Source organism: Oncorhynchus tshawytscha, linkage group LG02, assembly GCF_018296145.1.
Source record: "Oncorhynchus tshawytscha isolate Ot180627B linkage group LG02, Otsh_v2.0, whole genome shotgun sequence".
Lineage (NCBI taxonomy): Eukaryota > Metazoa > Chordata > Actinopteri > Salmoniformes > Salmonidae > Oncorhynchus > Oncorhynchus tshawytscha.
The window spans coordinates 50,800,028-50,822,618 of NC_056430.1; the positions used below are offsets into that span (position 1 = coordinate 50,800,028).

General features: G+C 45.3%; 1 protein-coding gene across 1 annotated transcript in view; it reads right to left on the minus strand.

Moving 5' to 3' along the window:
• Positions 1-22,591, minus strand: part of LOC112267566 (copine-9) — a 193,635-nt gene that overhangs the window by 146,378 nt on the left and 24,666 nt on the right. Inside the window, exon 3 of the mRNA XM_042305298.1 lies at positions 21,190-21,230. Within this exon, the coding sequence (XP_042161232.1) occupies positions 21,190-21,230 (41 nt within the window). The remainder of the gene's footprint in view (positions 1-21,189; positions 21,231-22,591) is intronic.

Here is a 22,591-nt window from a genome sequence, read left to right on the forward strand (position 1 = left end):
GTGTGACAAACAGATGGTCCAATACAACTGTATTTATCTCCTCAGGGGCATTGCCCTTGCAATGTGATTAGCATAACTCAGAAACTTTGAGACGACAAAATGTTATACTGAACCCAGGTCTGATATGAAGATATCTTATCCAACACCGGACAGCTACTCTGAACAAATTCACAGATGGATTCCCAACCTCTCCTCCATCTTCCTTATCTTCAAGATTGGGAACGTTTACAGTGCACCTCCTAAGTGACCCTTTATTGCTGGCTTCCCCTCCTGTTCCTCTCTGTCCCCTTTCTCCTCTGTTTTTTCTCCTCCTCCTCCTATACGCTGTGCCACCCTGGCACAGCACGCCATCAAGCCACATCAAAGGGGAGCACGGCCAACACGGCGCATACAGAAACCAATCAGCATAATGCAACCACCGTGGGACCAACCAGCCGTGAAGACCCGGCCCTGCGCAGCGCATCCCATCCTCTCACATCCCTCCTTCAAAGGAGAAGAAAAAGGAGGAAATACAGGGTCAAACTAAATAAATAAATGCCGAGATGGACGAGAAAGGAGTAGAGGAAGGGGGGAGGAAGAAGGGAAAGAAAACACCTGGGTCGAGAGTTTGGGGACAGCTAAGTGGGTTCAAGAAAGAGATTGGAGCCTTCATGGAGTGTAACTGGCCAGTTGGGAGAGAGAGAGGGATGGAGTGAGGGAGGGAGGTATGGAAGTAGGGAGGTGATGGATGGAGGGTGGTGGGAGAGGAGGTACTGAAACATTTAAGGATTTAGATTGAGTGTGTTGTCCAATAAGGGTGGGTGGGCATCTGATGGGTTGTCTTTTCCAGAGTTCTGTCACCTGGTCAGTACAACCATCCCGACCTCCCTAGGGCCCCAAGGATAAACACTTCTAAGGAAAGGAGGGAACTGTCAAAACCCCAAGAATAGCACTTCTGAGGGGATGAGGGAACAGTCAACCATCAATCACTTCAAATCATTAGTGGTCATCTGTAGCCCATTTGGTAGAGTATGGCACTTAAAATGCCAGCATTGTGGGTTTGATTCCGGCAGGGACCACCCATACAACAATTGTATGTATCCCCAACTGTAAGTTGCATTGGATAAAAGCGTTAGCTAACGGCATATATTATTATATATTTTAAGATGTTCCCTAACTACTCCTAAGGAGATGACGGCATTGACAACCCTTTTGATGGAGGGATGAGGGGTGGAAAAAAGGCCAAAACAAAGATAGTATGGGTTGAGCTCTTAAAGACAATACCAAGAGGGACGCAAGCTCTTTTTCCCTGTTAAATACAGCAGCCAATAGAACTCACGGGTAGTTTGAAAGAAGAGTGAAAGCGTGACGGCGGTAGGCTATAGCAGTTATTTATTCAAACCCATAATCACTGAATGAAAACACAGAAAAAGGTTGCACACTGTATAGTATTACACTGAGCTTCAACATGCCAAAAACAAAGGGCCAATCCAAGTCAGCTCATGTTAAAAGAGCACATGGCTGCCACTACACTTTTCTTTCTCAGCATCTCCACAGTGCTATACGATAGCCATCGACCCCACTCTGGCTTCAATTGAACTCTGGTTCAATGGTCTCACTTGACTGAACGGACCAAAGTGGACATGAAAGGCCAGGCTACCCCAGGACCACTGAGCTTCCACCTTTATGGTGTCCCACCTTGGGTTTGAAGTCCAGGACCCCTCGCTATCCAATCATTATATCCGCTCTCCTACACACATGTGCACGCACAAACACGCACACCGTCTTTTATAAAGAGAAGGAGTTCAAGTCACTAATCCATCTGACCAGCAGGACTCTCCCCCCGAAAGAGCAGGGGGGAGGAGAGCATCATCAATAAACAACGTGTGTGTGTGTGTGTGTGTGTGTGTGTGTGTGTGTGAGAGAGAGTCAGGGCCTGCATTATGGGCGGACCTTAAGGGGCCTGGCCCACCCTCCCGTACGTCCTTGCCCGTCCAAATTAAATATGTAAATATTGATCATTTATTTGACCGAGATTTGCGCTGACAGAAAGATCCATCAACTCAGATAAAGCATCTGATAGCAAAACAGTGCCCCTCTGTCTCAGTATGTGTAGCCCATGTATCTGATGCTGTCTGGACAAAAAGAGTATGGCATGTCATACTCTTTTTGGCCGAACAGAATCAGATACATGGGCTACATATAGTAATTGGAATTATTTTTGACAAATGTGCGATGGTAACCTACTTTTTGAAAAGGCGGCGCATCCAACAGGCTATAAGCAAAGCTTCCCCTAAAGTATATTGAAATACATTTTCCAAAATGATACATGCACTCTTGCCTGTACAGTAATAAATAAAATAATTCAACATGTTGAGACAAGAACAAGGGGAGGGGGGTGTGGCGAAGATGTATGCACTCCAGAATACATGCAATCAGCTCTCCAGAATGCTCTCTGCTGTCTCCCGCCAATTCTTGTGCATTCATTGTTTAATTGTGTGAATGTTTTGCCCATTGATTGTTACTAGCAATAACTGAAGTCAAGACAGATATAAAGGGAGTCAGACAGGCGGAGTAGAGAGAGGAACGCGATTGAAAGTACGTGAATTTTCATCAGGAAAATGCTATTTTCTTCTATTTTTATTTGTTGGCTTTATGTATTTATCCTTAGTTGACAATGGACAATGGGCTACTGCTGCATTTGCCTACTGCTGCATTTTGCCTATATCTCTGAGGTCCATGCGCTCATTTACTTAGCCGCCAATGGATCACGGTGTATCAATGTGTCCATATGGCAGAGGCTGGTGCTCCGGCATTAGTTGAATTTTAGCTTTTAGATTTGTATCATTTTAATTGTGATTTTTATGATTAACCAAGTGACAATGATTTTGAGAAACAAAAATGTATCATTGAAATAAAACTGTGCCACAAAAATGTTCATATGAAAACTGGCACGCAGATTGTAGAAATGGTAGGATAAATTGTAAGCTTCCCCAAACATAAAACGAACGTGTCGCCAATGAAGTGATATATTTGACAATTAGATGAAAACATCCAGACTGGTTGTGTTCATACCACATTAAAAGGTCATCGATTTTTACAGTTAAATTACTGTCTTTACTATAAAACCCATTTTAAAAAAGTGAAAGAAATGTGCCCCCCTATGGAAATCAAATGCCCGTCCAACGGATTCGTTCTGGCACCGGTGCGTGTGTAACCATGGCCAGAGTCAAAATTAATCAATGAAATCACTTGAGGGCTTTGAGTAGCTAGCTCCATATATCAGGGACACAGACACTATTGAGATGGAATTACAAATAAAATAAAAATGTATTTGTCACATGCACCGAATACAACAGATGTAGAACTCACCGTGAAATGCTTACTTACAAGCCCTTAACCAACAGCGCAGTTTTAAGAAAATAGAGTTAAGAAAATATTTACTAAATAAACTAAAGTAAAAAAAAATCAAAGTAACACAATAAAATAGCAATAAAGAGTCTATATACAGGGGGTACCAATACCGAGTCAATATGCGGGGCTACAGGTTAGTTGAGGTAATAGTATGTACATGTAGGTAGAGGTAAAGTGATTATGCATGGATAATAAACAGAGAGTAGTAGCAGTGTTTAAATGGGGGTGGGGGGGGTGACAATGCAAATAGTCTGGGAAGCCATTTGATTAGCTGTTCAGGAGTCTTATGGCTTGGGGGTAGAATCTGTTAAGAAGCCTTTTTTACCTAGACTTGGCGCTCCGGTACTGCTTGCCGTGCGATAGCAGAGAGGACAGTCTATGACTAGGGTGTCTGGAGTCTTTGGCATTTTTTTGGGCCTTCCTCTGACATCGTCTGGTATAGTGGTCCTGGATGGCAAGAAGCTTGGACCCAGTGATGTACTGGGCCGTACCCACTACCCTCTGTTGTGTCTTGCGGTTGGAGGCTTAGCAGTTGCCATACTTTTTGAGGATCTGAGGACCCATTCCAAATCTTTTCAGTCTCCTGAGAGGAAAATGGTTTTGTCGTGCCCTCTTTACGACTATCTTGGTGTGTCTGGACCATTATAGTTCATTGGTGATTTGGACACCAAGGAACTTAAAACTCTCAACCCGCTCCACTACAGCCTTGTTGATGCTAATGGGGCCTGTTCGGACCCACCTTTTCATGTAGTTCAGCTCCTTTGTCTTGCTCACATTGAGGGAGAGGTTGTTGTCCTGGCACCACACTGCCTGTTCTCTGACCTCCTCTATATAGACTGTCTCATCGGTGTCAGTGATCAGGACTGTTGTGTCGTCAGCATGATGGTTTTGGAGTCCTGCTTGTCCATGAGGTCATGGGTGAACAAGGAGTACAGGAGGGGACTAAGTACACACCCCTGAGGGGCTCCCGTGTTGAGGATCAGCATGGCAGATGGGTTGTTACCTCCCTTTACCACCTGGGGGTGGCCCGTCAGGAAGTCCAGGATCCAGTTGCTGAGGGAGGTGTTTAGTCCCAGGGCCATAGCTTAGTGATGAGCTTTGCGGACACTATCGTGTTGAACGCTGAGCTGTAGTCAATGAATAGCATTCTCACATAGGTGTTCCTTTTGTCCAGGTGGGAAAGGGCAGTGTGGAGTGCAATAGAGATTGCGTTATCTGTGGATCTGTTGGGGCAGTATGCCAATTGGAGTGGGTCTAGGGTTTCTGGGATAATGGTGTTGATGTGAGCCATAACCAGCCTTTCAAAGCACTTCATGGCTACAGATGTGAGTGCTACGGGTCGGTAGTCATTTATGCAGGTTACCTTGGTGTTCTTGAGCACAGGGACTATGGTGGTCTGCTTTAAACATGTTGGTATTACAGACTGTTGCTGTAGGATTATTTTCCTACTGTAGCAAACTGACTCAAATTAAGATCCTACATCTGTATTCCCTATACAGTATAGGGCACTATTTTTAACCATAATCCTATGGGCCCTGCTCACAATCAGCGCCCTATAAAGGGAATACGGCAGAGTGTGAATTACGGGGGGCCTGAATGAGACTGAATGAGACATGAGACCCCCTTAATGCAACAAAGTCACACTCTCGCAATTTGTACTGCTACAGTGGTAAATATTAAAATAAAAGTTTATTACAAATTAAACAAACACCCCCACCTCTGTGTCATGGTTTTAAAAGAAAACATCTTTATATGTCTGCACTTGTCATCCCGGGACTGCACCTTAGAGGCTGCTGCCCTATATACATAGACTTGGAATCACTGGCCACTTTAATAATGGAACACTAGTCACTTTAATAATGTTTAAATAACGTTTACAAACTGTTTTACTCATCTCCTATGTATATACTATATTCTATTCTACTATATCTTAGTCAATGCCACTCCGACATGGCTAAATCTAATATTTATATATTTCTTAATTCCATTCTTTTACTTTTAGATTTGTATGTATTGTTGTGCATTGTATTAGATACTACTGCACTGAGCTAGGAACACAAGCATTTCGCTACACCCACAACAGCATCTGCTAAATATGTGTATGTGACCAATAACATTTTATTTGACAGCCCCTTATCTCAGCCCCTTTTCAGGTGTGCCAACTTTTCTTTCTACTAAAATGGTGCTTTTGTCAGCGAGACGCATCACATAATTCAGGCTACAAGAGAATGTAGACACAGTGACAATCCCCAAATATCATAAAACGTTTTGGTGTTTTGTAACAGTTCTTTCCATTCATCAAATGGAGCACAGTGCACTGTTTGGACGCTGGAATTATTTTGGAGTGGACGAACATGCGCAGGTAGCCTACTTTTTGAAGTGATTTGTTTGAAAATGTCACAATAGTATGAAGAGATTCGGGAGACAGGCGCAGGAATGCATAATAGGGTTTTAATGTACCAAAATTACAGCGTGCCGTGTAAAGATAAAGGTACGAAGACCAAACAAACACTTAACAAAACACAGGGTTGAAACCCAATCAAAAGAGCGAGGAGTACCTCAAATAAATAACACACGCACACACTGATTAACACACTGGACGAGACCCGTAATCCTCTGCGCAATCCACAAGGGCACAAAAGCCCAAAACACACAGCATAGGTACTCACACACACCAAAAGACATTGTAACAATAAACAACAGCCCAATGGAAACCAAAGGGCACACTTATACAAGTACTAATCCGTGGGAATAGGGGACAGGTGTGCGTAATGAAAGTTCCGGGGGGATCCGTGACAGAAAATTAGATGAAAACATCTTGACTGGTTGTGTTCATGCCAAATGGAAGGTAATACAAATGTTTTTACCGTTAAATGACATGTCTTTTGAAGAAAAATATAGACCCCCTGAATGTCGCACTCTGGAATAGTGTATCATTTGGGAGGCAGCCGTAGTGATCTACTGTAGAGCTCCAAACAAAGTTCAATGGGAATTTCTTTCTGGCGATATTGCATGTCGTCCGACCACAGAGATCTGAGGGTATACCATCTGTCTACAAAGAGCGACTCACTATCAAAGCCAAACAAACTCCTATCCACTCACACTGACACTAATACAACACACACACACATCAAACAAACAGAGGCCCACTGACACAAAACATCAGACAAAAGCCTCCACACAAACACACTCACATAGACACACACACACACTCCTGGGCCATAGTAAATTAAAAGACAAGTGGCCCAAAGCGCTTCGCTCTCATTCCCCCTGTTGTCACCCAACTATTCTTCTTGAAGGTTATTTCCTCCTCCAAAATATACTAAATATATATATAAATGCAAAATGTGCTGGTCCCATGTTTCATGAGCTGATTTCACATGACTGAAATAAAAAATCCAAGAAATGTTCCATACGCACAAAATGTTCTCTACATAAAAAAATGAAATTATTGGAAATCTTAAGCCTCCTCCAATGTTGTTTTAGAGAATTTGGAAGTACTTCCAAACAGCCTCACAACCACAGACCATGTGTAACCATGCCAGCTCAGGACCTCCACATCAGGCGTCTTCACGTGTGGGATCGTCTGAGACTAGCCACCTGGACAGCCGATGAACCTGTGGGTTTTCACAACCGAAGAATTTCTGCACTAACTGTCAGAAACCATCTCAGGGAAGCTGCATGCTTATTAGACTCACCAGGGTCTTTACCAATATTCCCTAAAAAAAAATAGGAGCTGAGCAAATTTCAGGTCTGCTGAGCAAATTTCAGGTCTGCTGAGCGCGAACCCGAACGTTGTGAAAATTCTGTACAACTTCCAGAGCACGTTTACTGTGAACACTGAGGCTGTACCCACTTTAAGTTACACTTTCAAACAGTGGTCAAGTAGATCCAGTCAATTAAAAAAATTGGAGGCCTCTTACTTCAGTGTTGTGATGCAAAAATTCTAGCTAAATGCTTAGCGCATAGAATTAAAAAGGTTAAATCAGATATTATTCATCCTAATCAGAGAGGTTTTTTTTTTTACATGGATGACACATTGGAGATAATATAAGACAAGTAATGGAAACAATAGAACACTATGAAATATCTGGGAAACCAGGCCTGGTTTTCATAGATGACTTTGAAAAGGCTTTTGATAAAGTATGACTGGAGTTTATATATAAATGTCTGGAATATTTCAATTTTGGAGAATTACAGTGTAGTTTACCAATAAAATGGTCTGACAGGGATGTGGACATACTCGGTATACATATCCCGAATGAAAGAAATGATCTCACTCTAATAAATGTTAATAGAAAGTTAACAAAAACATAAGATATTGCTACCATGAAAAGGAAAACACCTGTCTATCTGTGGAAAAATCACCATTTGCTTATGGTTTTGTGACCAAGCGACCTGCTTTCTAAATTATATGAGCAAAAAATATTGTATTTTATTTGGAATGGCAAGCCAGACAAAATTTAAAATGGTGTAACGGTTCTCTTGTGGTGAAGGAGAGTCGGACCAAAATGCAGCGTGTAGATTTCGATCCATGTTTAATAAACAAACGTAAAACACGAATCAATTATAAACACTACAAAACAAAGAACGTAATGAACGTAACGAAAACCGAAACAGCCTATACTTGTGTAAACTAACACAGAGACAGGAACAAGGACACTAAGGACAATCACCCACAAAACCCAACACAAAACAGGCTACCTAAATATGGTTCCAATCAGAGACAATGACTAACACCTGCCTCTGATTGAGAACCATATCAGGCCAAGCATAGAAATAGACAAACCAGACACACAACATAGAATGCCCACCCAGCTCACGTCCTGACCAACAGTAAAACAAGGAAAACACATACGAACAATGGTCAGACCGTGACAGAACTCCCCCCCCCCCCAAGGTGCGGACTCCGAACGCACAACCTAAACCTATAGGGGAGGGTCTGGGTGGGCATCTGCCCGCGGTGGCGGCTCTGGCGCTGGACGTGGACCCCACTCCATAATTGTCTTAGTCCACCTCCTTAACGTCCCTTGAGTGGCGACCCTCGCCGCTAACCTTGGCCTAGGAAACCTAACAACGGGCCCCACTGGACTGAGGGGCAGCTCGGGACTGAGGGGCAGCTCGGGACTGAGGGGTAGCTCGGGACTGAGGGGTAGCTCGGGACTGAGGGGAAGCTCGGGACTGAGGGGAAGCTCGGGACTGAGGGGAAGCTCAGGCAGGTTGATGGATCTACCAGATCCTGGCTGGCTGGTGGTTTCGGCAGATCCTGGCTGACTGGCATATCCTGGCTGACTGGCGGATCCTGGCTGACTGGCGGATCCTGGCTGACTGGCGGATCCTGGCTGACCCTGGCCGACTGGCGGATCCTGGCTGACTGGCGGATCTGGAAGAGTCTGGTTGACTGGCGCATCTGGAAGAGTCTGGTTGACTGGCGGATCTGGAAGAGTCTGGTTGACTGGCGGATTTGGAAGAGTCTGGTTGACTGGCAGATCTGGAAGAGTCTGGTTGACTGGCAGATCTGGAAGAGTCTGGTTGACTGGCAGATCTGGAAGAGTCTGGCTGACTGGCAGATCTGGAAGAGTCTGGCTGACTGGCAGATCTGGAAGAGTCTGGCTGACTGGCGGATCCTGGCAGACTGACGGATCTGGCTGCTCCACGCTGACTGGCGGCTCTGGCTGCTCCATGCTGACTGGCGGCTCTGGCTGCTCCATGCTGACTGGCGGCTCTGGCTGCTCCATATAGGCTGACAGCTCTGGCGGCTTCTTACAGACTGGCAGCTCTGGCGGCTTCTTACAGACTGGCAGCTCTGGCGGCTCCGTGCAGACTGGCAGCTCCTTGCAGACTGGCCGCTCCATACAGACTGGCAGCTCCTTGCAGACTGACAGCTCCTTGCAGACTGGCAGCTCCGTGCAGACTGACAGCTCCTTGCAGACTGACAGCTCCTTGCAGACTGACAGCTCCTTGCAGACTGACAGCTCCTTGCAGACTGACAGCTCCTTGCAGACTGACAGCTCCTTGCAGACTGACAGCTCTGGCTGCTTCATGCAGACTGACATCTCTGGCTGCTCCATGCAGACTGACAGCTCTGGCTGCTGCATGCAGACTGACAGCTCTGGCCTCTTCATGCAGACTGACAGCTCTGGCCGCTTCATGCAGACTGACAGCTCTGGCCGCTTCATGCAGACTGACAGCTCTGGCCGCTTCATGCAGACTGACAGCTCTGGCCGCTTCATGCAGACAGACAGCTCTGGCCGCTTCATGCAGACTGACAGCTCTGGCCGCTTCATGCAGACTGACAGCTCTGGCTGCTCCATGCAGACTGACAGCTCTGGCTGCTCCATGCAGACTGGCAGCTCTGGCTGTGCTGAACAGGCAGGAGACTCCAGCAGCGCTGTAGAGGAGGAAGGCTCTGACAGCGCTAGATAGGCGGGAGACTCCGGCAGCGCTGGAGAGGCGAGGCGCACTGTAGGCCTGATGCGTGGTGCTGGCACTGGTGGTACTGGACCGAGAACACGCACAGGAAGCCTGGTGCGGGGAGCTGCTACCGGAGGGCTGGGGTGTGGAGGTGGTACTGGATAGACCGGACCGTGCAGGCGCACTGGAGCTCTTGAGCACCGAGCCTGCCCAACCTTACCCGGTTGAATGGTCCCGGTCGCCCTGCCAGTGCAACGAGGTGGAATAGCCCGCACTGGGCTATGCAGGCGAACCGGGGACACCGTGCGCAAGGCTGGTGCCATGCAAGCCGGCCCAAGGAGACGCACTGGGGACCAGATGCGTAGAGCCGGCTTCATGGCATTTGGCTCGACGCTCAATCTAGCCCGGCCGATACGCGGAGCTGGAATATACCGCACCGGGCTATGCACCCGCACTGGGGACACCGTGCGCACCACTGCATAACACGGTGCCTGCCCGGTCTCTCTAGCCCACCGGTAAGCACAGGGAGTTTGCGCAGGTCTCCTACCTGGCGTAGCCATACTCCCTGTGAGCCCCCCGCAATAAATTTTTGGGGCTGACTCCCGGGCTTCCTTGCCAACCGTGTTCCCTCATATCGCTGGCTCCTCCCTCCAGCTGCCTCTGCTCTCCTCGCTGCCTCCACCTGTTCCCATGGAAGGCGATCCCTTCCCGCCAGGATCTCCTCCCATGTGTAGCAACCCTTGCCATCCAATATATCGTCCCATGTCCAATCCTCATTGCGCCGCTGTTGCTGCCTTTGTTGCTTCTCCTGCGGCTCCTGCCTGTTGACACGCTGCTTGGTCCTGTTGTGGTGGGTGATTCTGTAACGGTTCTCTTGTGGTGAAGGAGAGTCGGACCAAAATGCAGCGTGTAGATTTCGATCCATGTTTAATAAACAAACGTAAAACACGAATCAATTATAAACACTACAAAACAAAGAACGTAACGAAAACCGAAACAGCCTATACTTGTGTAAACTAACACAGAGACAGGAACAAGGACACTAAGGACAATCACCCACAAAACCCAACACAAAACAGGCTACCTAAATATGGTTCCCAATCAGAGACAATGACTAACACCTGCCTCTGATTGAGAACCATATCAGGCCAAACATAGAAATAGACAAACCAGACACACAATATAGAATGCCCACCCAGCTCACGTCCTGACCAACACTAAAACAAGGAAAACACATACGAACGATGGTCAGACCGTGACAAATGGCGTATTTATATAATGAATATGAATTTGGAGGGCAGAAATGATTAAATATTAAATTAGACCTCTCACTGAAAGCATCAGTAAGAATGTCTTCATGTTCAAGAATGGCCTTTTTCCCTTTATTCAGATTACTGCTGCTCACTTTTGGTTATTTGAAAATGAAATCATCTCCAAAATATTGTTCTTTTTTAACAAGCCATAGAAAGTTGGTTGCAATTTCAGTTGAATCCACCTGAAAAGACAGAACAAATAATACAACAAATATTGTGGTTAAACTTGTTTTTTAAAATATTTGAACAATGTTTTTAAAGTATAATCTTTGTAAATGATATCATAAACAGGACTGGTGGAGTTATGTCACACATGCAGCCAACAGAGACTGTAAATGTAAATGTCTGCTCTACCCAAAATTACAACCAACTACTTGCAACATTACCACAAAAATGGAAGAGGCAAGTGGAAGGAGGAAATAGTAAGGAACTTGTCTGTTGGCCCTGCATTGAAGACCAAAAATGGTTAAAGAAAATGGTGATAAATAAACATATATATACCAGTTTCATTTAAGGACCAAATAAATTGACAGCTGTGCCATATAAATTGCAAAATATTTGGGAAGAGATTTTCAATGTACCGATTCCATGGCACATGGTTTATCAATTGACACGCAAAACAATGCTGTTTTCAAAACTTAGCATTTTTCCATTTAAATTACTATACAACATTCTTGCAACCAATATAATGTTATATACAGTATATGGGGGATACAATCTTCCAAGCTCTGCAGATTTTGCTGCGAGGAGGCAGTCCTTAGATCATTTATTTTGGTACTGTCCATATGTAGCTCCTTTTTGGTCTCAGGTCCAGGAATGACTGAAGAATTGCAACATTGACCTAGAGCTAACACTACAGCTAGTACTGGGTGATTTAAAAAAAGTCATAGTCAATCGATCAATAATATAATAATTATTTTAGCAAAAATGTTTATCTTTATTTTACAATATATAGTAACTATGAGAATAGAAAGGTTGAGTACTTTTGAAGCATCACAGCACAGTTGAAAAATATATGGAAATTAGAAATCCAGTATGGATGGTGTTAAGAGATAGATGGGAGCGGTTGAATGGACCTGTAGGGTGGGACAAATAACAAAGATAACCAATGTAAAACATATCAGGCCTGTAAAATGTATATTGGTTCAAAACTTTTACTGAAATAGCACAGTTAAAAATATATGGCAAATAGAAATCAAACTGGATGAACATCAAAAATAGAGGAAGGCCAGGACAAAAAAAAGAATATATATATAACTATTGTAAAATGTTTATAGTGTGTATAAGCTGGAAGTAGAAGCCTAAGTGTTACTGTTTATTAGTTTACTCCAATTGAGGGAGCGGTGGTAGGGTTTGCGGGGAATAATAAAGGAAGGTATTTTTTTAAGTTGGCTATTGTGGCTATTTGATCATAATGGAGGCCTACGAGAGTGGCCCACCATCAAAAACAAGAGAAAATGTATCCCATAACATTTTAACATGGAAATAGCTGTTCTGTCATTCAGCCTACAGTAGCAGCCAATGTGTGTTGTTTAATGTATGCTTACATTCCTTGAGACTTTTGAAAAAAACATGCAGGGCTTGACATTATTATGTTTATCCACTTGTCCTTCAGGCAAGGAGGTGACTGATAATGTTGTTGTTGTTTGATGCAAGTAACCACTTTACAAAATATTATGCATTATTATTCCCATACCATTATTACAGAGATTCAGCTTATTCAAGACTGTCTCCAAATACAACACTAAGACAAAAAAAACTCTTTACCTGACTCGCTGTCAAATGTCTAGAAATGTACACATTTTGCGCTCTTGCAGGAAGCAATCACTCCCCCATTGCTGACTGCAAATGATCTATAACTGGGCTAACAACTCACTAACTAGCAAAGGATATGAACAAATGTGCACACGTGGCTACATGCAGCTCTCGCTTTGATCTCAAAACAAGCGCATCTACTCACGACTACTCATGCTGTAAACAATCCAGTTCAAAGTGAATGGCACAGATCCATATATGGCAATGGTCAATTTGCATATAGGCCTACTGCAGCTCTGATTGGTTATGCCGCACAGGTCTGTGTAGAGCACGGAGTCACGCGTGCCAATGCAATAGAATCTTACTATGATGTGTTCTGCCTACAACAAAAATCTCTCGCATAGTTAGTTTTAGTTTTGCAAATTAAGCCATACTAAATATTGAGTTGATTCGATCACAATTCCCACAATAAAGGGAAACATTGATCGTGTTAACTAAGGGGAAACCTCTAGAAACTGAGTGAGGTTCAATATCGTGCTTCTCTGTGCAGGCTGATATTTCATCTGCATAGCAGTCCCGGGGAGCTGTGCGCCCACGCAGGCACGCAGCTTAGAGGGAACATTGGTCTTGACCTGACTGCAGTTCGGCTTTGTAACTGATTTCAGTGGGCAAATGCTCACCTTCAATGGCCACTGGCATGCTGGAGATAAGTGTGCTCTTCACAGATGAATCACAGTTTCAACTGTACTGGGCAGATGGCTGACAGCGTGTATGGCGTCGTGTGGGCGAGCGGTTTGCTGTTGTCAGCGTTGTGAAGAGACTGCCCCATGGTGGCGGTGGGGTTATGGTATGGGCAGGCATAAACTACGGACAATGAACACAATTGCATTTTATCGATGGCGATTTGAATGCACAGAAATACCGTGATGAGATCCTGAGGCCATTCATCCGCCGCCATCACCTCATGTTTCAGCATGATAATGCACAGCCCCATGTCACGAAGATCTGTACACAATTCCTGGAAGCTGAAAATCTCCCAGTTCTTCCATAGCCTGCATACTCACCAGATATGTCACCCATTGAGCAATTTTGGGATGCTCGGAATGGACGTGTACGACAGCGCGTTCCAGTTCCCGCAAAAATCCAGCAACTTCACACAGCTATTGAAGAGGAGGATGATAACATTCCACAGGCCACAATCAACAGCCTGATCAACTCTATGCGAAGGAGATGTGTTGCGCTGCATGAGGCAAATGGTGGTCACACCAGATACTGACTGGTTCTGTGACCAACAGATGCATATCTGTATTCCCAGTCATGTGTAAGCCTAATGAATTTATTTCAATTGACTGATTTCCTTATATGAACTGTAACTCAGTCAAATCTTTGAAAGTGTTGCATGTTGCGTTTATATTTTTTTTTCAGTATAGACCTCAATAACATGGAGCATATACTGAAATATGAAAATTATCAATCAAATCGGCAGGTAGCCTATTGTTCTGGCAAAGATGAGTCAGTAGTAGATTGCTAAACTATATTTTATACGGATGTTATACATTGGCCTTTGCTGTTTTTCCCAGGCAAAACTTGAGGAAATTAAACAAGTTCTTTCTGGGCACTTATCTGGATAGCAAGCGCTACCGGAGCGCCAAGTCTAGGACCAAAAGGCTTCTCAACAGCTTTTACCTCCAAGCCATAAGACTCCTGAACAGGTAATGAAATGGCTACCCGGACTATTTGCATTGTGCCCCACACCCACTCAACTCCAACCACTCTTTTACACTGCAGCTACCCTCTGTTTATCATATATGCATAGTCACTTTAACAATACATTCTTATACATGCCACCTCAATTAGCCCGACTAACCGGTGCCTGTAAATAGCCTCGCTACTGTATATAGCCTCGCTACTGTATATAGCCTCCTCACTGTTTTTTTCACTGTCTTTTTACTGTTGTTTTTTATTTCTTTACTTATCTATTGTTCACCTAATAGCTATTTTTTACTTCAAATTTGCACTGTTGGTTAGGGCCTGTAAGTTATATTCGGCGCACGTGACAAGTAAACTTTGATTTGATATGCGTGCCCGCCTTTGCGCGCCAATGCTAATGACTGTCATTGGTCAACGATCAAGACATGCAACTTTTGGTTTTGAAGCATACAGCGCCTTCAGGAAGTATTTACACCCCTTGACTTTTTCCACATTTTGTTGTGTCACAGCCTGAATATTAAATGGATTAAATTGTGATTTTGTGTCACTGGCCGACACATATTACCCCATAATGTCAAAGTAGAATTATGTTTTCAGAATTTTTTCCAAATTAATTACAAATGAATAGCTGATATGTCTTGAGACAATAAGTACTCAACCCCTTTGTTATGGCAAAGCCTAAATAAGTTCAGGATTCAAAATGTGCTTATCAAGTCATGAGTTGCATGGACTCTGTGTACAATTATACTTTTTCACATGATATTTGAATGAACACCTCATTTCTGACATATTATCTGTAAGGTCCCTTAGTTGAGCAGTGAATTTGGTAACACTTTACTTGACACAACTTGTCATAGCCTGTCATTCATAATAGGATCATAACACTGTCATGACACATATTTACACCTGTTGTGACATATATTGAGTTATTGTAAGGCTGGTTATGACACCTACATGAGTCTCAAAACCTACAAAATCTACCACGGTAAATTTATGGCTGGTTATGACACAAACATAAGAGTTTCAAAACTCACAAAAGCTACCACACAAGGTAAAACATTCCATTACACCATAGCCTGCTTGTCAACAGTATGTTTATGTTATGAAACATTTTCTTGATTGAACATATTCAGTTATCATTGTAATTGCGCACACATTGATGTCAGACAAGCATCTACCCCAATGCTCCATTTCTGATGAGTGGGGTGAATGCAGGAGAAGATTGAATGACCAGGACAAGACAACTCTCTTTTTGACTGCTGACTGACATAAGGCCATGTATGTGATACGCCTATGTGGCTTATATGATTATGATGGTCAAAATGCTTCTTGACAGTGCCATATTTTCTACAAGTTATTTAAAATATGAGTGGAAAAAGACATGTAAAGGATGCATTACAAAAATAACAAAGGGCTTAAGAAACCAACTTTAAAATCAAAGCAAACTTCTTGCCAGGGAAAACACATTTGAATAAATGTGGCTTTTGACACTCTTATGTAGGTGTCATAACCGGCCATAAAATAATGCAATTCGGAAAGTATTCAGGCGCCTAATCTAGTATGGGTAGGATGGTCCTCTGAATCAGGGTTAGTTTGGCAGCTGGGGTGAAAGAGGCATTTACTTTCTCCATATGAAGTGATTAAAGAGCTCAGCCATACGTTCCTTGTCAGTAACAACCACATCATCAACAATAAGGGACATGGGCAGCTGTGAGGAGGAGGGTTTATTTTCCAGGTCTTTATTTTCCTTGAAATATACCTGCAGGGGCACGTTGCTACGGGTGGGTGCTGCTATGGTGACCAGTGAGCTGAGATAAGGTGTGGCTTTACCTAGCAAAGACTCATAGATGACCTGGAGCCAGTGGGTTTGGCGACGAATATGAAGTGAGGGCCAGCCAACGAGAGCATACAGGTCGCAGTGGTGGGTAGTATTTGGGGCTTTGGTGACAAAACAGATGAATGATAGACTGCATTCAATTTGTTGATCCAAAGTCAAGGATCGATAGGATAGTTGTAACGGCTTTCTTCTATCTCCTCCTCGGACAAGGAGGTGTAGCAAGTATCGGACCAAAATGCAGCGTGACTATTGCAATCCATGTTTATTTAATAATAAAGAAACACGAACTTACAAAAACAATAAACGTAACGAAAAACCGAAACAGCCTATACTTGTGTAACCTAACACATAGACAGGAACAAGGACACTAAGGACAATCACCCACAACAAACTCAAAGAATATGGCTGCCTAAATATGGTTCCCAATCAGAGACAACGATAAACACCTGCCTCTGATTGAGAACCACTCCAGACAGCCATAGACTTTGCTAGATAGTCCACTAAGCTACAATACCAATACCAACACCAAAACCCCAAGACAAAACACACCACAATACAAAAACCCCATGCCACACCCTGGCCTGACCCAATACATGAAGATAAACACAAAATACTTCGACCAGGGCGTGACAGAACCCCCACCCCCCCCCCTAAGGTGCGGACTCCCGAACGCACCTCAAAACAATAGGGAGGGTCCGGGTGGGCGTCTGTCCATGGTGGCGGCTCCGGCGCGGGACGTGGACCCCACTCAGTCAATGTCTTAGTCCCCTCTCCTCGCGTCCCTGGATAGTCCACCCTCGCCGCCGACCATGGCCTAGTAGTCCTCACCCAGAACCCCACTGGACTGAGGAGCAGATCGGGACTGAAGGGCAGCTCGGGACTGAGGCAGCTCGGGACTGAGGGGAAGCTCGGGCGTGAGAGCTCGGGAGTGAAGCTCGGGAGTGAGAGAAAGCTCGGGAGTGAGAGGAAGCTCAGGAGTGAGAGGAAGCTCAGGAGTGAGAGGAAGCTCAGGAGTGAGAGGAAGCTCAGGCAGGTAGATAGATCTACCAGATCCTGGCTGGCTGGTGGTCTCAGCAGATCCTGGCTGACTGGCAGATCCTGGCTGACTGGCAGATCCTGGCTGACTGGCGGATCTGGCGGATCCTGGCTGACTGGCGGATCCTGGCCGACTGACAGTTCTGGCAGATCTGGAAGAGTCTGGTTGACTAGCAGATGTGGAAGAGTCTGGTTGACTGGCAGATCTGGAAGAGTCTGGTTGACTGGCAGATCTGGAAGAGTCTGGTTGACTGGCAGATCTGGAAGAGTCTGGTTGACTGGCAGATCTGGAAGAGTCTGGTTGACTGGCAGATCTGGAAGAGTCTGGTTGACTGGCAGATCTGGAAGAGTCTGGCTGACTGGCGGATCCTGGCAGACTGAAAGATCTGGCTGCTCCATGCTGACTGGCGGCTCTGGCTGCTCCACGCTGACTGGCGGCTCTGGCTGCTCCATGTAGGCTGACAGCTCTGGCGGCTTCTTATAGACTGGCAGCTCTGGCGGCTCCGTGCAGACTGGCAGCTCCTTACAGACTGGCAGCTCCTTGCAGACTGACAGCTCCTTGCAGACTGACAGCTCCGTGCAGACTGGCAGCTCCTTGCAGACTGGCAGCTCCTTGCAGACTGGCAGCTCCTTGCAGACTGACAGCTCCGTGCAGACTGGCAGCTCCTTGCAGACTGGCAGCTCCTTGCAGACTGGCAGCTCCTTGCAGACTGGCATCTCTGGCTGCTTCATGCAGACTGACATCTCTGGCTGCTTCATGCAGACTGACAACTCTGACTGCTCCATGCAGGCTGGCAGCTCTGGCTGCTCCTTGCAGACTGGCAGCTCCTTGCAGACTGGCAGCTCCTTGCAGACTGGCAGCTCTGGCTGCTTCATGCAGACTGACAACTCTGGCTGCTCCATGCAGACTGACATCTCTGGCTGCTCCATGCAGACTGACAGCTCTGGCTGCTCCATGCAGACTGGCAGCTCTGGCTGCGCTGAACAGGCGGGAGACTCAAGCAGCGCTGTAGAGAAGGAAGGCTCTGGCTGCGCTGAACAGGCGGAAGACTCCGGCAGCGCAGGAGAGGAGAAAGGCTCCGGCAGCGCTGGAGAGGCGAGGCGCACTGTAGGCCTGATGCGTGGTGCTGGCACTGGTGGTACTGAACCGAGGACATGCACAGGAAGCCTGGTGCGGGGAGCTACCACCGGAGGGCTGGTGTGTGGAGGTGGTACTGGATAGACCGGACCGTGCAGGCGCACTGGAGCTCTTGAGCACCGAGCCTGCCCAACCTTACCTGGCTCGATGCCCACTCTAGCCCGGCCGATACGCGGAGCTGGAATATACCGCACCGGGCTATGCACCCGCATTGGGGACACCGTGCGCACCACTGCATAACACGGTGCCTGCCCGGTCTCTCTAGCCCCCCGGTAAGCACAGGGAGTTTGCGCAGGTCTCCTACCTGGCATAGCCATACTCCATGTGAGTCCCCCCCCAATACATTTTTGGGGCTGACTCTCGGGCTTCCGTCCGCGCCGCCATGCTTGCTTCGCCAACTCCATTCTCTGATAACCTTCTGCGCACTGCTCCATCGAATCCCAGGCGGGCACCGGCACTCTCCCTGGGTCGACCGCCCACCTGTCTATCTCCTCCCAAGAAGTATAGTCCATACTGTCCTCCTCTTTGGGCTGCTCCTGTTGCCTCTTCTCCTGCTGCACCTTTGGGCGGCTACACTCCCCTGGTTTAGCCCAGGGTCCTCTCCCGTCGAGGATTTCCTCCCATGTCCAGAAATCCTTATTGCGCATCTCCTCTTTGGGCTGCTCCTGCCTGTTGACACGCTGCTTGGTCCGTTTGCCGTGGGTGATTCTGTAACGGCTTTCTTCTATCTCCTCGGACGAGGAGGTGTAGCAAGGATCGGACCAAAATGCAGCGTGACTATTGCAATCCATGTTTATTTAATAATAAAGAAACACGAACTTACAAAAACAATAAACGCAACGAAAAACCGAAACAGCCTATACTTGTGTAACCTAACACATAGACAGGAACAAGGACACTAAGGACAATCACTCACGACGAACTCAAATAATATGGCTGCCTAAATATGGTTCCCAATCAGAGACAACGATAAACACCTGCCTCTGATTGAGAACCACTCCAGACAGCCATAGACTTTGCTAGATACCCCACTAAGCTACAATCCCAATACCAACACCACAAAATACTTCGACCAGGGCGTGACAATAGTCAGTTTTACGAGGGTATGTTTCGCAGCATGAGTGAAGGATGCTTTGTTGCGAAATAGTTTACAGTCTAACCAGACACCTAGGTATTTGTAGTTGTCCACATATTCTAAGTCAGACCCATTCAGAGTAGGGATGATGGACAGGCAGGCAGGTGCGGGCAGCGATCGGTTGAAGAGCATGCATTTAGTTTTACTTGCATTTAAGAGCAGTTGGAGGCTACGGAACGAGAGTTGTATGGCATTGAAGCTCGTTTGGAGGTTTGGTGGGGTGTACCTGGTAGGTTCATTGATAATTTGTGTGAGATTGAGGGCATCTAGCTTAGATTGTAGGACAGGGTGTTAAGGGGTGTTAAGTATGTCCCAGTTTAGGTGGTCACCTAACAGTACGAGCTCTGAAGATAGATGGGGGGCAATCAATTCACATATGGTGTCCAGGGCACAGCTGAGGGCTGAAGGGGGTTTATAACAAGCGGAAACGGTGAGAGACTTGTTTCTGGAAATGTGGATTTTTAGAAGTAGAAGCTCGAATTGTTTGGGCACAGACCTGGATAGTATGACAGAACTCTGCAGTACATTGCAACTCCACCCCATTTGGCAGTTCTATCTTGGCGGAAAATGTTATAGTTAGGGATGGAAATTTCAGGATTTTTGGTAGCCTTCCTAAGCCAGGATTCAGACACGGCTTGGACACCCGGGTTGGCAGAGTGTGCTAAAGCAGTGAATAAAACAAACTTAGGGAGGAGGCTTCTAATGTTAATAACATGCATGAAACCACGGCTTTTATGTGTACAGAAGTCAACAAATGTGAGGGCCTGGGGAATGGGAGTGGAGCTAGGCACTGCAGAGCCTGGATTAAACTCTACATCACCAGAGGAACAGAGGAGGAGTAGGATAAGGGTACGGCTAAAGGCTATAAAAACTGGTTGTCTTATTTGGTTACTACATGATTCCATATGTGTTATTTCATATTTTTGATGTCTTCACTATTATTCTACAATGTAGAAAAAAGTAAAAATAAAGAAAAACCCTTGAATGAGTAGGTGTGTGCAAACTTTTGACTGGTACTGTATATGTATTTTGGAGATTGGAAGGGCAAAGGGGCATGTGATCTGCACAGGTGAAGCCCTATTTCTGCACATGCCCGCATCTTGGTATTTGGAGTATGATGGAATCCGTTCAATTGTTCTACTTTGCGATATTTGAATTGGAACAGTACAATGTCATATATGGTATACATGCTATGCAGAAGATGAAATGGCATTGTTATAAGCAGGGTTGGGGACAATTCCATTTTAATACCAGTCAATTCAGGAAGTATACTGAAATTCAAAAGATCTTTAATGCTTTTCAATGAGGAAAATTTGGAATTGGAATTTGATATACATTTTGACTTAACATTTTTCATTGAAATGGAATTAACCCCAACCCTGGTTATAAGCTTTTCATAATAATTTGTAAGTGTTTAGAAGAAAGGCTTTGCAACCCTTGTAAAACATGCAACACATACCAGGGTCTGATTTGGAGAAAGTGTCCATATTCAGCAGGTTCCTGTTTGAATTAAAGAGACGGTGGGAAGTTAGAAATGACACAAAACAAGATAACAAACTGAGCGTCATGCTAGCCTGAGTGCCAGATGTGTTGGTGCTGTCTTGCTCATCATCATACAGTACATGGATAACACAATTAAAAGCAGACATCTACCTTATTTAAATTAATTTGTTTGTTCAATTAAATAACCACAATTAAATCTCCCACTCCTGTGTGAGACCTGTAACTGCCTGTATAGAGAGTGCTGCCATTTTAAACTGAAGACCAGGATGACAGGGAAGGTAAGGGGGGATATAACACCTCTCTAGGGGTGGGATCCTCCCGGGGCTTTAGACTCAGAGGGAGCTATGTGTATGCATGTCTCAGGCTGGTGAGGTGTAGCTGGTAGCTGCTGGCGAATGAAGGAACATGTATTGGGGGATTTGCTCTGCTTTTCTTTCGTATAGTCACATGTATGGGATACGCATTGTATACACCATTGAATGAAATGCTTACTTGCAGGTTTCTTCTCGATAATGCAACGAAAATGTATAATAAAAGAATACAAAAGTAAATCACTCAATAGAATATAATTAAGCAATAAGGCCCGAGGGGGTGTGGTATATGGCCAATATACCACGGCTGAGGTATACGACGCAACGCTAAGTGCCTGGTTACAGCCCTTAGCTGTGGTATATTGGCAATATACCACAAACCCCCGAGATGCCTTATTGCTATTATAAACTAGTTACAAACGTAATTCAGTAAAAATGAATGTTTTTGTCATGCCCGTGGTATACCATGGCTTTCAGCCAATCGGCATTCAGGGCTCGAACCACTCAGTTTATAATAAATATTTTAGCATAAGTATAATACAGGAAGGCACAATTTAGAGTCCAATATTTAAACATGTTTGGGGGGCAGAGCAAGTGATTAAATTGTGCAGTATATAGCAATCATAAGAAGAGTCTGGTAGCAGTGCCTGTGTGCATGAGTGAGTGCATGTGTGCTAAGGTGCGGAGAATCAGAGCATGTGGTCTGTCCAGTTCAAGTGTTCAGCAGACTGATGGCTTGTAGATACCAACAGGCTCAGTGACAGTTTCTATCAGACCTCATCCTCCAATATCGTAGGCCCTACGGTTAGGGAGTAAACAGCTCATGGCTGTGGTGTGTGTGGTCCTTGATGATGCTGTGGGCCTATCTCAAGAATCGTTTCAAGTTGATGTCCTGGATGGGTGGGAGCACGGTCCCAGTGGTGTACTGGGTCATCTTCACCACCCGCTTGTTGGGCCTTGTGGTTGTGGACGGAGCAATTACCGTACCAGGCTGCGATGCAACCGGTCAGGACGCTCTCAATGGTGCAGTGGTAGTATTTGGAGAGG